The sequence below is a fragment of the Clinocottus analis genome, unplaced genomic scaffold, assembly GCF_023055335.1.
Source record: "Clinocottus analis isolate CAN_PGR_092001 unplaced genomic scaffold, fCliAna1.0.p SCAF_22, whole genome shotgun sequence".
In the NCBI taxonomy this organism is placed as follows: Eukaryota; Metazoa; Chordata; class Actinopteri; order Perciformes; family Cottidae; genus Clinocottus; species Clinocottus analis.
In genome coordinates, this window is record NW_027175954.1 from 9,156,828 (window position 1) to 9,173,041 (window position 16,214).

Sequence of the window (16,214 nt, forward strand, 5' to 3'; positions counted from 1 at the left end):
CTGAATTAATTTTTTCATTTTTAATATGGACAATTTGTTTTTCAGATCACTCAACTTTTGCCATCATCCATACAAATATTATTAAACATACTCAACAGTAAGGACATTTATCTTTTTGATACCCTATAGTAGAAATTACAGGAAGCTATTTTACGTTCAAGCAGAAAGCAAACCATTATTGGATATTTTTTTATGATGCGAAAAATACAAAAAGATTACCTTTTGTTGCCATACCTATACAAAAAATACTTTGCAACACATTTGAAGTTACACAAAACATCAACAGACAGTATGTTCTGATTCTATTACAACTTTCATTACCATCTTTTTAAAAAGATTATTATTAACACGTTTTAGGAGAAAGGCTTTGAAGCCTCATCAGTGTTACAGCTTACTTGATGTTATCGACTTCTATATGCTCGCCTCTGAATTTTGTTGATTAATAATGTTTTTGTCAATTGCAGTTAATGTCACTGGTATTTCCATTGGCACTGGTTTGTCCTCCACCAGTGAAACCCTCACATCATGATCATGAACATGTTGTGTTGTCATTTCCCATGAAAAAAAGCAGCTTAACAATGAGCTTTTGTAGCATGTTTGTTTTCTTGGCCTGCTCATAACTTTGCTTAGTAGCGTGATCGGTGTTGTTAAACTCCACTTCTTTATCTCCCTGTTTCATGCAGACGTATGGGAGTGGTAACTTGAAGCGTGTGGGTGTGATTCTCCAGAGCGGGGTTCTGACTCTGCTGCTGGCCTGTTGCTCCTGCTGGGCGTTCATCCCCAACACTGAGCCTCTCCGACTCGCTGTCAAACAGAGCCCAGACGTTGGCTGGTCAATCCCAATGTGTTTTTGTCTCCGGAGGAGCAGAGTGGAGGGGAGGATGGAGTCTGTAATCGCGTCGCTGACTGTGTTTGTGTCTTAATCACTTGTTGACTTGTTGGCATAACAGGGCTCACATTGTTTCCTCTGCTGTTTCCTGATGGCTCCATGTGTTACATATCAATGATCGTCTCTGCGCTGTATGTGAAGATCTGTATGCTCACTTTGCCGGTGAGTTTAGTGAACATTGTTTTCTCTCTTGCTTCGGAAATAATTGGTCAAATCAATAAAGTCTTATATGTACATTTATATTGTAATATAGTTTGCAAAAATCCAAAAGAAAAAATATTTACAGATGAAATAACAAAATGTGAATGTCTGTTTTGTTTAATCTTATGAATAAAATTCCCTACAGATCAAGGTATTTTAGTTCACTACTATTATAATGTAACCCAACAGTGTGTTCAACAGATTTGAATTACAATTTTGATTTTATCGCTACTTGCTCTTTTTCTTTGTCAAACTAACCATGTTGAATTTTTTGAACGTCGGTCTTCTGTCTGCAGGCAGCTGTCATGTACACGCTGCAAAGACATCCTTTTCAAAATCATATGAGTTCTCTTGACACAATGCTACTGATGTGACATTTTAATAAGGGTTGAGTGGAAGTATTTCATCAACAACGCCAAGAAAAAGTTGTTTGACAAAGCCAACAACATCTCACTGCTTATTCGATTCAGGTGGTTTATCTACTTTGCCTCGAAGAGCCAAATACATTAAGTGCCGAAAAATAAAATGAAATAAATTTTTTATAAAAATAAATCTAAAAAAAAACATATGTAAAGAGAGCACTGCATCCTTCATGCACCAAAAGAGAAGCATAGTTTGTTTTTCGTACCTTCCTTGTTTGTCGTCTTGGGTTTAAGAACAGTGTAAAGTTGTTATTTTTATCTCTATCATGGGTGTTGAAAATTAACCCGCATGTGCAAGTTGCAAGACCGACACTGACGTACCACGCAGGGTGGCATAAACAGGTTATGTATTATAACTTGCTGTTGTAACATCTGAAAGTCTGTGAGTTAGGTTATGCTGCTCGGCCTTTACAAGTGACGTAACAGACGCCATATGCTGTACTTTGCTGTGTGTGAGTGTGTGTGTGTGTGTGTGTGTGTGTGTGTGTGTGTGTGTGTGTGTGTGTGTGTGTGTGTGTATGTGTGTGTGTGTGTGTTTGAGTGTGTTTGAGTGTGTGCCCACATAAAATTCTGATTGTTTGACATGTGGGGTGTTGTGAATTTTATGTTCACACTTTTACAGATGTAAAGAGAAACAGAATGCAAATCTGACTATTTCCATTTTATGCTACATTACACTTCTACTTTACATTCTAGAGGCAAATATCGTACGGTTTACTCCATGTATTTGTTAAATATATATATAAATATATATATATATATATATATATATATATATATATATATATATATATATATATATATATATATATATATAACTTAAGTGTAAATCAACTAATGTTTTATTACATAATCTTATAGATTATGAGACCCAGCACAGCAGCATATTATGTAATTTAAATTGGCTCCACCTTTACCAGCTGCTACTTTGAAGTGATGTGCAAGTTAATGCTTCACTTGTTATAATCCAATTATGCAATATATCTGATTCTGAAATGAGACATTTTGTTGCGAGTACTTTTACTACTCCAAGTATAGTTTTATGCTAATACTTTTGTACTTTTACTCCAGTAATGGTTTGAATGCATGACGTGTTCTTGTAACACTGTAGTATTTCTACACTGGTATTCCTACTTCTTCCAAAGTAAACGATCTGAGTACTTCAACAATTTCCATCGGCATTGTACTCTCTTTGGATGCCGAACCATCTCATCAAACCTCATCAAGTCTAAGGAAACTAAACCTCATAGTGTGCACTTCAATGCATCACAAGGTCTTCCTGGTGGCAGTGACGCCCCACAACAACTGCAGGAGGTGGTTGGCAAGAGGTTTGTCCGTGACGTTCTCGGTCCACGTGCGTAACTCCACGTGCGTAACTTCTCCTGTACTTGGTTATCAAACACAAACATTTAACCAACTGCGCATCACGTTGTCCGTCACTGTTCAAGGGAAATCAGCAGGAGCAGAAGTTCGCCCGACCTGTCTGCTGAGAACACTGCAGTCATGGACGCTTGCAGTAAAACACCAGTTGAATATTCTAAGGAAAAAAAGGAATCTGTGAAAGCAGAGGATGCTCGCTCCGTTCAGGGCTCCTGCGTGCAGAAAGCGCGCGGCTTGATTCCGCCAGAATACCGACACGAGCTGCTTCAACTGGTCAAACTGGCTGGACCAGTGGTAAGAAGACGAGGCTCAGTCCGAGCTGAACCTGAAATGAAACATTAACTGTTATTTGTGTGTCGATTTTTTTTTATTTTTTTTAACATTTATTTGTATTTTTAATTAAATGTCTCTGCGTGTCTTACACTTTCTGTGCTTTGTGCAAGCGTTAGTAAGTAGTTTGTTGTAATTTACGGAATACAGTTTGTGCTTTACAGAGATGGGGACGCTTGGTGAGCGTTTTAGGGTTTGAGAGGCTGGATTATGTGTTAAATCAGATCATTAACTGTTGTGAATTGCAGACGCAGTGTTATACAATACGGTTGTACTCTGTCATTGAAAAAGTTATGTTTATGGATATTATTTAATATACACAATATTAGGACTATTGTAACCCTAACTAACTTTATTTTATGGGATGTGGGGATTTACTTAAAGAAAAGTTTTCATTGTGTGTTTGTTTTTCATTCTGCAATGAATCCGCTTGTTTAAAGTAATCATCTACCAACAACTAATTGATGCTGTTAATGTTTGATAATAGAAAATATTGCGAGGATAAATGCCTCTAAACATTGCAATGCGGTGTTCTAAAAAATATAATAGTACATTAATTACGACAACAAGACACTTGACTTTCACTAAACGATTTCTCAATAATGATCCAATAAACCCAGGCCTCTCCTCGAGCACGGCGACTTTATGATCCTTTAATTCCAGTTTGTATTGTGGCTTTCATGCTGCTTACAGTTTTGTTAAACATATTTGCAATAACCAAATGATCACAAACTAAATATGGTAAACCTGAAGCCTTCTGGCTCCTTGAGGGTCTGAGGTCCATGAACACTCGCTCAGATTGAAAGTTAAAGATAAAACATTGAATGTCATAATTGTCTTAATACTTAAGACTGCACTGTAAGTATACCTTGCATGTTTATTTATTTATTCATATGATTCACACACTTGTTTTCATGCTTGTGTTTCAATGTGAATGGATGTATTGGAGTTGCTTGTATTTTTAGTTTGTAAAAGATAATTAGATTCTTGAATAAAATGATGAAGGGTTTTGTGTTTCTTTTTGTACTTCAGGTCATTTCCCAGTTCATGGTCTTCATGATCAGTTTAGTCAGCACTGTGTTCTGTGGACATCTGGGGAAAACTGAACTTGCAGGAGTATCATTATCGATAGCGGTGAGGAGGCTTTCCGGAGTCCGAACTGTCTGGACTGGTTTACCGGCCTCACAGTACTGGTGTCTATATGATCATTTAAAAGATGTGTGTATTAACTGAGATATGTTTTTTTTTTTGAATTGTTTATTTGTTTGTTTTTTTGCAGGTTGTTAATGTCACTGGTATTTCCATTGGAACTGGTTTATCGTTAACTTGTGATACCCTCATATCTCAGGTAGTTTCCTCATCAGATGTTGTTCATTCACCTAATTTATCTGACTTACACAAACACAACTGCTACTGCTGGGTTCCCAGGTTGTCCTGGGGTTCAACAATGAGCTTTTGTATCGTCTTGTTTTCTTTGACCCATCACACCCTTGGTCATTGGTGTGATTTGGTGTTTTCTAACTCTGCTTATTTAAGTATCCGTCTCCTTGTTTCATGCAGACGTATGGGAGCGGTAACTTGAAGCGTGTGGGTGTGATTCTCCAGAGGGGGATTCTGATTCTGCTGCTGGCCTGTTTCCCCTGTTGGGCTTTACTCATCAACACTGAGCCTCTTCTACTCGCTGTCAAACAGAACCCAGAGGTTGCCAGGTGAGCAATTATTCAATGCCCTAAAATATACACCTTCAGCATCTTTCCCTTTAGTGACTACCGTACTATACACATGATTTCCACGTGTCCTGAAAAACAATTGCCCAATTGTTCTGTTCTGCAAAACTCATGAAAAAGTACAAATGTCCTTAAAAATCTTGTGTTTTTCCTGGTAGCTCTTCCAACATTCACATATTTTCCAATCTATCAGAGTTCCCCAAAAAGGATTAAAGGTCTAAAAAGACCAAGTTATGTTCGGATCATACGTTCAAATGTTAGTTTATGGACAAGAGTATTTTGGTTATGTTGTGGAAATGCTGTGAACACACCTCAAAGTCATGTCAAATAGTGCATGCAGGTTGGATGACATTACAACCTCAAGTGCCTGAAACTCTAAACAAAGTTACATTATCATTCAAATATAAATATTAATGCTGGTTGGTAGCTGTGGTAGTCTTCAGTAGTATATTATTCTCTCACAGAACCTAAGAACTGATTTCATAGATAAGTTATAGCCAGAGACCGCCTGTCTTTTAAATCAGACATCCGTGTCTGTTGTACCGTTGAGATCATCATCATAAAAACATCAAAATGAATGGAAGCCTGCTGGGCCTTAGCTAGATTGCCAATCTGTTAACGTTTGTAAAAAAAAATTCAAACATAATCTGTGGGTGTTGTCATTTGTGAGCCCATTATTAATGTAGAAAGTTGTTTTGATCTGTCTTTTGGTTCGCGGTGTGTCGCAGGCTGTGTCATAATAAAGCCATTTATCCATTATCCAAAACTGCTTATCCTCTTTAGGGGCGCTGGAGCCGATTCCGGCTGTCAATGGGTGAAGGCAGGGTTCACCCTGGACAAGTCAGCAGTCCGTCGCAGGGCAGACATAGAGACAGACAACCATTCACATTCACACCAACGGGCAATTTAAAGTCCAATTGACCTAAGCTGCATGTCTTTGGTCTGTGGGAGGAAGCTGCAGAGAACCAGAGCTTAACGCTGTTAAAACTGTATTAAGCAAAACATCTTGGCCACTTGGGGGCAGCAGAAAAACAGCTATTAGCACATCTCTGACGGCTTTAAGTATAGTTATAGTGGCAAGTTGTTGCTTATTTGCACGTCCCTCAGACACAGAGCAACTAAAGCTTTCATTTAATCTCCCCACCTAATGCACTAAGGTCCGATATTCATCTATATTCCAAGATAAAAGGAGATCTTATCTCTCTTCACCAGCTAGTCTCTAATTATGTTCAGTTTTTAATGAAAGAGAAGTTGATTGTTTGTTGTCTTCTACGACTTTGATAGTTAGATTAATGATTTAGATCCAGACCCAACATTGCCACCAGAGGATGAATCTCAAACTATCATATTTCATAATACACATACAGTTTCAACCTCACAATGACATTTATGTTTGTTATCTTCCTGCATGAAGTATCGCCCAGCTATATGTGGAGATCTTCATGCCTGCCCTGCCGGTAAGTTTAGTGCATTTTAAACTCTGTGTATCAGGATAATGAAACAAAGCATATCAAGGTTTTCACTCGATTATTACTCTCAAGCTCAAATTTGCCAACAGTAACACCAAAGTGACACTGATCCAATTTTCTATTTTCTTTTTCAGGCTGCTTTTATGTACCAGCTCCAAGGGAGGTATCTTCAAAATCAGGTGCAACAAAGCAAACCCACATAATCTTAAAGTGTGTGGCTGGATTAAAGTTATTAAGAAATTATATTAATACCTAGTGTTGTGTTTACAGGGAATTATATGGCCCCAAGTTGTGACTGGAGCAATTGCAAATATCCTTAATGCAATCATCAACTACGTTTTCCTCTACCGTCTGGAGTTGGGCGTTGCGTGAGTTTTCCAACACATTATTTTGTAGAAGAGCTGAACACTCAATTGTGTCATTAGAAACACTCAAATGTGTATTCACTTATCCATGCTTGTAGTGACATGTATTACCTGTCACATCACATAAGTAAGTTAATTTAATATGATACAGTATACACACTTGGGTTGGATGGTTAATCACATTTAATTTTTCATTAAGATAATCAAAAGAAAACAATTATTGTACCATATTTAATTGTGTAGATACGCTCTGGATTTGTCTCATGTTGGCACACCACAGTTTCCACAGAGGTGTTCAGCTGTCCGTTTTTGCTGAGTCACTTACTGGAATCTATTGAATAGAGTTTAATATATACTAGGTTGTAGCAGTGAACTGCAACATAGTTGATCTTATTTATTATGACTCCTTACCGAGGTCGTCTGTCCGTCTGTCCTATTCTGAGTCAACAGTTAATATGATTTGTCAGTTTGACTAATGTAGTTTTTATTACCAGATTGTTGTATTGGATGACATTATACAGAGACATATTTTATTTTAGTCTTCTGCACACATACTGGATGGATAACAATGAACAGCTGTCAACAAAATGTGAATATGATTTGTATTTCTCCTTTGGTCTAAACCTTCTGTTTCTTTCTTCTTGAAGTGGATCTGCTGCAGCCAATGCTATTTCACAGTATATGCTGGCTGCAGTCTTATTCGTTTACATTGGCTGCAAGGGTCTGCATAAGGCCACATGGGGAGGTCAGTTGTAATTTAAATTGATCTTTTTTTCTCTTGTTGAGTTGTCTGCATTAAATATCTTATTCTATCTAGTAATTTCATTCTCTTTCATAATTTAAGCCTCTGGTGTTTTGTACCTTCTTAATTGGTTGTCTATTGTGAACTTTCCAGGAATTAATGTTTGACAAGATTAGTTACACTCTATAACTGTGTATTGTAAGTGCGTAAGAGATGTTACAGGGATGACGCAGCTGACCCAAGTTAGAATGCACTTTTAGATTTGTAAGGCTGTTGCTTAAGACTAGCAATAATTTGCAAGAAGTAGGTCATTCTGACATGAAAATGATTTACAAACCGAGAGAACCCACTTGACTGGGCTCTGTTGAGCTTTCAGGCCACTTTTTGGTTTCTTAAATACACTTGGAGTATTTGAATCAATTTAAATAAACTCATGCAGATATAATTTGTCTGTTGTCACGTCAGTCTACGTCCATCCTTTTCTGAATTGTGATACAAAGCAGCTTAATGTAAGACATCCAACAGGTTGGACACTGGAATGTCTGCAGGAGTGGGGACCCTTCGTCCGGCTGGCCATCCCCAGTATGCTCATGCTTTGTCTGGAGTGGTGGTTGTTTGAAATAGGAGGATTCCTGGCCGGAGTGATTAGTGAGGCTGAGCTGGGAGCTCAGTCCATAACTTATGAGCTGACTGTTGTAGCTTACATGGTAAGTCTTCTAAATGTTTTGTCTTACCATTAATCATTTCTTAATTGTGAAGGCTAACCCTCTACGTGTGTGTTGGTCACTGCACTAATGGAATTGTGGTTAAAGGGATAGTTTTCATCTTTTGAAGTAAGGTTGTATGTGGTCCTTATCTATAGTCAATGTGGAAGGTTGTCTCCTTCTGTAGTAAAACACTGACTCTGGGTAAGTACCTCATACAACCCCACTTCAAAAAATCCATACTATCTCTTTTAGGAAAAGCAGCTTTAATCCATTTTTGGTCATTACTTCCCATAGTTCCCATTAGGACTCTCTGCTGCTGCCAGTGTACGTGTTGGGAATGCTCTTGGTGCAGGAAACATAGAGCAGGCCAAGTTGTCTAGCAAAACCCACATCATTTGTGCACGTAAGACCTAATGCATACTGTGTAGTACATTTTGCCTGAATAACCTTTGCACTTGAGCAGTGGTAGTAGTTTAGAGGCCATTTGTATTTAGATAGTTTAACACATTGCACTCATTAACGCTGAAAGCTCTCTTGACACTATCAACAATGCAGACAGCGTGACATCCAAGAAATCAGGTTTCGAAAACAAGACATAATAATAAATTACATTTGTATCCCAATCAAGTCAATATACAGTGTCAATACATACATATGTAATAATGTTATTATCTAGAAGCAATATAGAGTAAAAACAAGAGAAACTAAATACTTGATGTAATGATCCAGGGGTCTACTGGGTCATTATATTCCACAAGATCTTTTTCCACTACCACTGTATATGTCAGCTCTGGTTAATACGTGTGTTTGGTCTAAATGTTCATTTTTAAGACCGGCATTGCCATGTAATTCACCGCATGACCTGAGGGAGATGTTTAATTTAACTTTCGACCAATTACAAGAGATATGGGGGATTTTTGTAAATCTTCAATCTTTTAATTGCAGCATCAATAATCACAATTTATAATGAAAATAAATGATCGGATCCATGACAGACTCAGTGAGTGTATAAACTGAACTAAACACTTGAACTATTCCCTTTACATTATTCCACTTTATTGTGTTCACCTCTTCACTAAGTGTACAGATTGTAAATCCCTCCGAGGCAAATTAGTAATTTGTGATTCTGGGCTGTACAAAATGAACTGAATTGAATTCATCTGAATTGACCCATAATTTTTGTTTAGTTGTCAATATATAATAATAGTTGTTTTTGTTTTTCGTCCCCAATCCAGTCATAATTGCCTGTTTTGTTGGGATCAGCTTATGCTTGGCCAGAAATGTCATTGGATATGTCTTCACATTTGAGCTGTGAGTAAAATCTTTGACGCATTATTCTTCTCTTTCTTTCTTGCACTGACAGAGTGATTCAATTTGTTTACCGTAATTTGCAGTTTATGTGATATACCAGGCGTAGTTTCATATCGGGGTCCAGACATCTATTTTCAAAAAGTCTGCCATACATTTCTATGCCCCAGCTTCTTTTCCATTTCAGCTTAGATAAACAAACCTAATCAGTCAGCTGGAGACGTTTGTATATTAAATTACCGAGTGGGCTCTGTCAGCCCTCTGAAGGAACTCAGAGTAATTAGTCAGCATTATGGCAGAAGTCAAAGGAAGTCAAATTCTTCTGAATCAAAACATACTCTGACCCCTTCAGAACTTGGTGGGGGTTTCAAGTCCACTTTGCGGTTTGATTAACCTGAGCACTGTGAACACAATTATCCTCGCCAATCCCTGATGAATTGGCAGGATATGCCAGTGGGCAGCACAGTCCGAGGAGCTAGTGTGAACAGAAAGAGTGCTGAGGCCCCAACAGAGCTGAGGGGGCCAGAAACAGAACTGAGTTCTCTTTCAAATGAACTCACGATGTGAACACAAATAGAACCGAGTCCTGTTTCTGCTGGTCCACTTTAACAGGACTGAGTTTGGTTTGTTTAAAAAAAGCCCTCTAAATAACTGCTCTCATATCCACGCCCTTGCCAAAACTTGTAATAATCTCTATCTTCATTTCTAGAGACATTTTACAGAGAGTGGCTGATGTCATGATCATATTTGTCTTCATGCATCTTGCTGATGCTGTTGCGGTAAGAAACAATTTCATGCAAGTTATCAGGATTTCAGACCCAATATTGACCTGTACAGAATGTGACTCAACCAAATCTCTGTTTGATATGGACAGGGTGTGTCTGGAGGTGTTCTTAGAGGAGCAGGGAAACAAATGATTGGTGCTGTGTGTAACCTGGTGGGACACTACTTCATTGGTTTGCCTATCGGTGTGGCCCTTATGTTTCCAGCAAAAATGGGCATCGTAGGTAAGACCAGACTAGTAATACAGTGTACTTAAATGAGTGCTGCATGTCGTCATACCCCCTGCTTGTCAATAAGTGTTCTGGAAAGCCATTCAAACACTGCTTTCACCCCCTTAAAAGGACTATGGATAGGGCTCACCTCTGCAGTGTGGGTACAGTCGATTGTCTACGTCACATTTGTGTGCAAACTCAATTGGAAGAAGGCAGCTGAAGAGGTGCGTGCCCTTCATCCGTTTACCAATCAAAATGAGACTCATTGATTTCATCTTGAGATGTGTTTAAAATTTTAAATAATAATCATCTGTCGTGCTATTAATCAACCTGGATTTTTCTGATGTAAGGTGCCTAGTTTTGGAGATATTGTCCGTCAAGATGTCTGTCTCCCCTCAAATAGAACGTGGCTGTAGGGCACTATTTCCTTTGAACCATAGTTCCTCCATGAAAGTGTTTACATTAAGGTTTCAGGGTTATCTTTAGTAACCATGTCATCAGACATTACTGTTGAGTTTTCTCAAATGACAGCTCAAGTCAAGTACCATATAGTCCCATTATATTAGAGAGAAGGCAGACATCTCTACGGCTGATATCTCCAAAACTAGGCAACTGATGATGCTGCGTTCACAGAGTTGCGAATCTTCACAATTACTTTTTTTTTTAAATAATACTTGACTTTATTTGGTAAATTTGCTTCATTCGCGGCTTGTCCGTGGCTTTACGTGAAAAGAGTTACCATATCTGCCATCCGCTATTGGTATAACTACCAGTTTCGCTTCAACTTGTCGTAGAAGTCCCACAAACGTCTGGGTTCATAATATTATCCGTGAGCACATATAGCTCCGATCTGCGTCTGAATGAGTTAGTTCGACTGGGTCTTCAGGCGAACTAGCCGCCAGTTGAAATCAGCAATGGCAGGACGACGCTAATGCCGGGCGGAGCATCTCAACGCTGATTGGCTTGCGCATCTCAGCGTCGGACCAAGTTTACGCGAAAAAGCTTTCGACCATTTGCGTTGGTGTGAACGCTGCATGACACCAAAACAGTCTAGCTGCATAAAAAGCTCTATGTAATATGAAATGTACTGTATGTATTTTTGATTTATGGGTGATCTGTCCCTTTACTAATCGTCTTGAACCTCTTGGATCAGGCTCTTGTGAGATCAGGAGTCCAGATCAAAGAAGAAAAAGAGATGGTTGTGATGGGAAATACAGGTAAGCTGCAATGCAGACTCACTGAAACATCCTTGTGTGGCAGCATTTTGTGTATACTAAAGGTTCTCCCTCAATCCTCTAGACTTGAGTCAGAACCCGGCTACTGGATCCAGTGCTGAGGAGGACAACACATATGAGGAGGTGCATGTTTCTGGCCAAGATATATCCACTACCACTACCGTGGGAAATATTCTGTCAATACCACAGCTGGTTTTACGACGTGGCCTCGCATTGTTGCTCATGATCGTTCTTCTCATCTCTGGAATCCTGGCAAACATCTTCTTCACCAGGCTGCTGAAATAAGTCATCCGCTGGCATGAATTAACAATAAAAAAATCCCTTGTAGTGAAAAGGGTTAATGTTACTATTACTCCCATAAAGGATCAACCTGAGTCTGCTGCTTTGCGCAGATTTTAGCCAACAACCCTCTCATATGTGACTGGACAGCCACTCTATGGCAGAGAATTAAACAAGGCCATATACATGAAATATCTAGCAAGCCCAAAAAAAAAAGACCCAAATAGTTTTTGAGGAGTGAACGGACCAAACTTTTTTTTAATTCAGTCTGGACAACAATACAAAACTATGTCTACAGAGCACATAGTTGCTTAAAGTGGCAACAGACATCTTTTTAACTTTTCCAAGTTGTATTATTGTTGGTGCCACTATAGCACAGAGGACTGTATAGTTTAGGTTGTTCTCAGAGGCCACAGCTAGCAACAAACTTTAGCGACTTATTCAGACCATTAGAGAAAAAGCAAGCTCAGTGTGCCTCTACTTTCACACAACTGACACAACCACAAGATGAATAAAAACATTAAATAATGAACAACACTTTGACATGATTGCCTTTTAAGGCTATTCTGGTACTAAACAGCGATACAAGCATTAAAGTGGGCATAAGACACAGGTGTGCTAAATCATACATTACATTTCTGCCAATTATTCTCCCTTAATCCTTTAATGCAACTTTGTAAGAATATCTTGAAACATGCTATTTTTTGAATGAAAATATTTTTGAATCATATAATATACAATATATATTATTTTATTATATAATATAATAAGCAATATCAGTATCAGTGCTGTATTATGTAACATAGTGGAGCATTTCAGATATTGTTCAGGTAGAGTTAAAGATTGTTTCGAGGACGTTCCGATTTTAGAGGACCACTTACACACATTCTTGAATGTGAATGCATTGTTTAATAGTTAAATAGTGACATCACAACCCTGGAAAAGAGAGTGTGTGTGTGCAACATATGACAATAGTACTCATTATTTTGTGATCAAAGTTTTGTTGCGAGACCAAAAGTGTTAGCGTTATTCTTATGATCATGGTCAGATGTAGTATACACTAAATACAAGTGGGATTGATGTAGATGTCCCTGAATCAGGATGTGGTATATTATGCACATACATTCCAATGTGCTCTAAACGTGTTCATCTCAGCATTGCATCCACTACTTCTTCTTTAAATGCTTTTGTCAACTAATTAAATATTTTATTGCCAAATACAAAAATCCAAGTGAAGATCATCAATGCCAAGGAATTGATGGAAGCAATTCCTTCAGACTGTTTTTGAGTATGAGTAGTATTCTCATCATTGTTATTTCAATAAAGTAAAAGGCTTGATACAATTGTGTTGTACGTATGTGTGTAACCAATAGTACCTCAGACTATACCTCATATTAAACACTTTGTTTCACAGCCTACATAAGAAAATATATCTTTCAAAGCCCTATGAGGGTTTGGATTCAGGAGTGGACGTTTTTATCACACACAAATAAAATGTATTATTTTTGCTGGAGTAGAAGTAAAATAATTTGTGTTGAAAACAAGTAGAATATAGGAGAATAAAAAAACATGTTTACTTTGGGGAAAATGTGTTCTTTGGCTTTTTAGGGAGCTCTTCAAAGTCAAACAAATTAACTGATGATGCCATCAGCTTGGAGACAACTCACACATATTGAAGCCACTAAAATCATCAGTTGTTCTTTACTAAAAACCTGTAATGCTGTACGGTAAAACATCTGATTACATGATGAAATGCATTCAGGATGCAGCACACTATTTTCATTGTAGTTGGTGGCTTAATCTGATTCTGCAAAAGATTGATTGCTACAGTAGCATGCACTTTATGGCCAAAGTATGCACGACCGATTAAAACATTTGTTTAGTTTTGAACATGTTTCATGATTATTTCATTGCTAGACAAGTACAATATTTCAGCAAGATATCCACTAAATCAGATTCACTGTGATTAACTTGGTTTGATATCAAGGCCACATTGTGTTATTGCTTTTATTCCAACTTGTCTGGAAAAGTAATGCAGCATAAAGTATTGCATTTTAGTCACTGTGAGTAACCAGTAGAATGTAATAGAGCAAAATCAAAACTGTCTTGGTTATGTCACGGTGGCGAATGGGAGGCAACAGGATAACGACCCAAATGCAGACAGGCAGGAAGGGTTCGGTGATTTTGTGTCAAGAACAATTAATAAATACAAACAGTAGAAACAGAGGTGACAGGGTGCAGGCAGGCAGGTACAGATACCGGTAAGGTTTTAGAGTAACAAGAAAAATGTTTCAGTGACATGGAACAAAGGGCATGCAGCAAAAAAAAACAGCAATGTGACTGACAAATTGGCACGGAGTCGGTTGAAAGGGCTGGTTAAAAATTTACAGGGATTACGTGGAAAGTGGTAACAGATGAGAGGGAAGGTTAGATGACTGGAGGAAATGGGGTTAGTGCAGGGCAGGAGGGAGTAAGGAGACTTGGACAGGAGAAAAGGTCTGAGAGCATCTGCCGGACAAGTACAAAAAATGCTGTTTAAAACATTCCTGCCACCGATACTAATTGCAGATCATTGTTGAATCATATTGTTGTTTGATTATAGCAGCTCAAGGCTCGAGACTAGGTTATTTTTGATACCATCCCAAAAATCCTTTCAACCGCTCAGAAGATTCTAAATTTTATCCTTTTACTATGTTATATTCATTTATAAAACAAACTATTCAAATAATAAGGAACATTGGGAAGGTTCTGTCCTGGCTAGAAACTGGTCAGGTGTAAGTTGAAGGGTGCTGATCAAGGTCTGAAGATCCCAAATCTCTAAATTGTTGTTTCCTCGAAGTGGTTCTGCGTCGCCATCTTGACGGCCGTCGCTAAACTCTTTTTCTGGAGCAAGAAGTGAGGAGCGAGGAGGGAGGAGTCATGATCGAGGAGCCACGAGAGTGAGCTTTCAGGAAGTGTTTTAACGCTCGACCCGCCCCCTCAATGTTCATTACAGAATAACCTCAAGTTATATATTTTATTGTTTTCTTATTAATCTGGTTAAAATATATGTTCATTCATTGTAGGTCTGAACAACAAAAGGACCACAAACTTCTTTTTTTTGAAAGATTAGATCTGTTGTTTCCCTCAATGACTTTTATTATGTAATTCAAATCAGAAAGATAGAGAGAGGAAACACTTTTTACAACATGTATTGTTATTTTTATAATAGTGTCACAATCAGAATCTCAAAACATACCGACATAAATAATTAATAAATAAAAGCCTTCCGTTGGTACAAATCGATCCTGAGCAGAACACAGATAAATATACTCAATGCAGTTTGTTTAACAAGTAACAGACTACAGTGAAAACAGCTCCACTCTTAAACTAATTATCTTTATAACTGTGTCTTTATTATTATTATAAGTCGTAGTTTAAAACCATTACATCAACTGAAAACATACAATCATTTTTATTAATATTTTTGAATGCATTTTTATTGAAATGTTTACTAAAAACTGTCCGGAACAGAAAGCAACTCCGTTACACTAATTATGTGTTTGGACACAAACGCCGTCAGCTGTTAAAGTCGACACACAGCTGGATCAGGTATCAGTCAGCCGCAGTCATCAGAAACCAACGTCGCTTCACGTGTGCAAAGGACGTCTCATGTCCTTGTGTCCTCTCTCCTCGCATGGTTTCCTTGGTAAGACGTAAGGAAAGGACGCAATTGAGGGAAACTGGGATGCAATTTAGAGACTTGGGATTTACATGTCCCAGTTGGTGGACTATCGTGCAGAGTTAGTTGTCCCTGCCGTTTACGCCCCGGAGATGCTTCACCCGGGACACCTGCATGGGGCGCTGCTGACAGCTCAAGTTACTTGATGATTAATTCATAATAATCAAATAAATTGTTAGTGTTGGCTTGCACAAACTTTAGACCCAGTAGATCTTTAATACAATGATTGGTCCATGAGGTTTAGGCACTATACCCAGCAATGGGTGTACGAACCTCCTTTACTGCCCCAGATTCATGTGTTGTGTACAGCTTTCAGACTTTATTTGAACACGCTGTGTCAGTGTCCTTTCACCTTTGCCCTATTAACAATAAACTTGCCAAAACAACTATTGCAAAATCAGAATTATAAAATCCAAAAATGCAAAATTAGAACTGAAGAACGGT

The 16,214-nt window shown here is 38.2% G+C and overlaps 2 protein-coding genes across 2 annotated transcripts in view; one reads left to right on the forward strand and one right to left on the reverse strand.

Moving 5' to 3' along the window:
- ccdc40 (coiled-coil domain 40 molecular ruler complex subunit) overlaps positions 1 to 16,214 on the reverse strand; it is a 313,416-nt gene that overhangs the window by 257,178 nt on the left and 40,024 nt on the right. The window lies entirely within an intron of this gene.
- Positions 2,966 to 13,488, forward strand: LOC137792974 (multidrug and toxin extrusion protein 1-like). Its single transcript, XM_068588839.1, has 16 exons — positions 2,966 to 3,186; positions 4,255 to 4,356; positions 4,502 to 4,570; positions 4,783 to 4,931; positions 6,364 to 6,406; positions 6,553 to 6,597; positions 6,689 to 6,786; positions 7,431 to 7,528; positions 8,051 to 8,232; positions 8,527 to 8,635; positions 9,468 to 9,543; positions 10,250 to 10,319; positions 10,415 to 10,547; positions 10,665 to 10,759; positions 11,689 to 11,752; positions 11,835 to 13,488. The coding sequence occupies exons 1-16, from the start codon at positions 3,016 to 3,018 to the stop codon at positions 12,053 to 12,055; spliced, it is 1,725 nt and encodes a 574-aa protein (XP_068444940.1). The 5' UTR covers positions 2,966 to 3,015; the 3' UTR covers positions 12,056 to 13,488.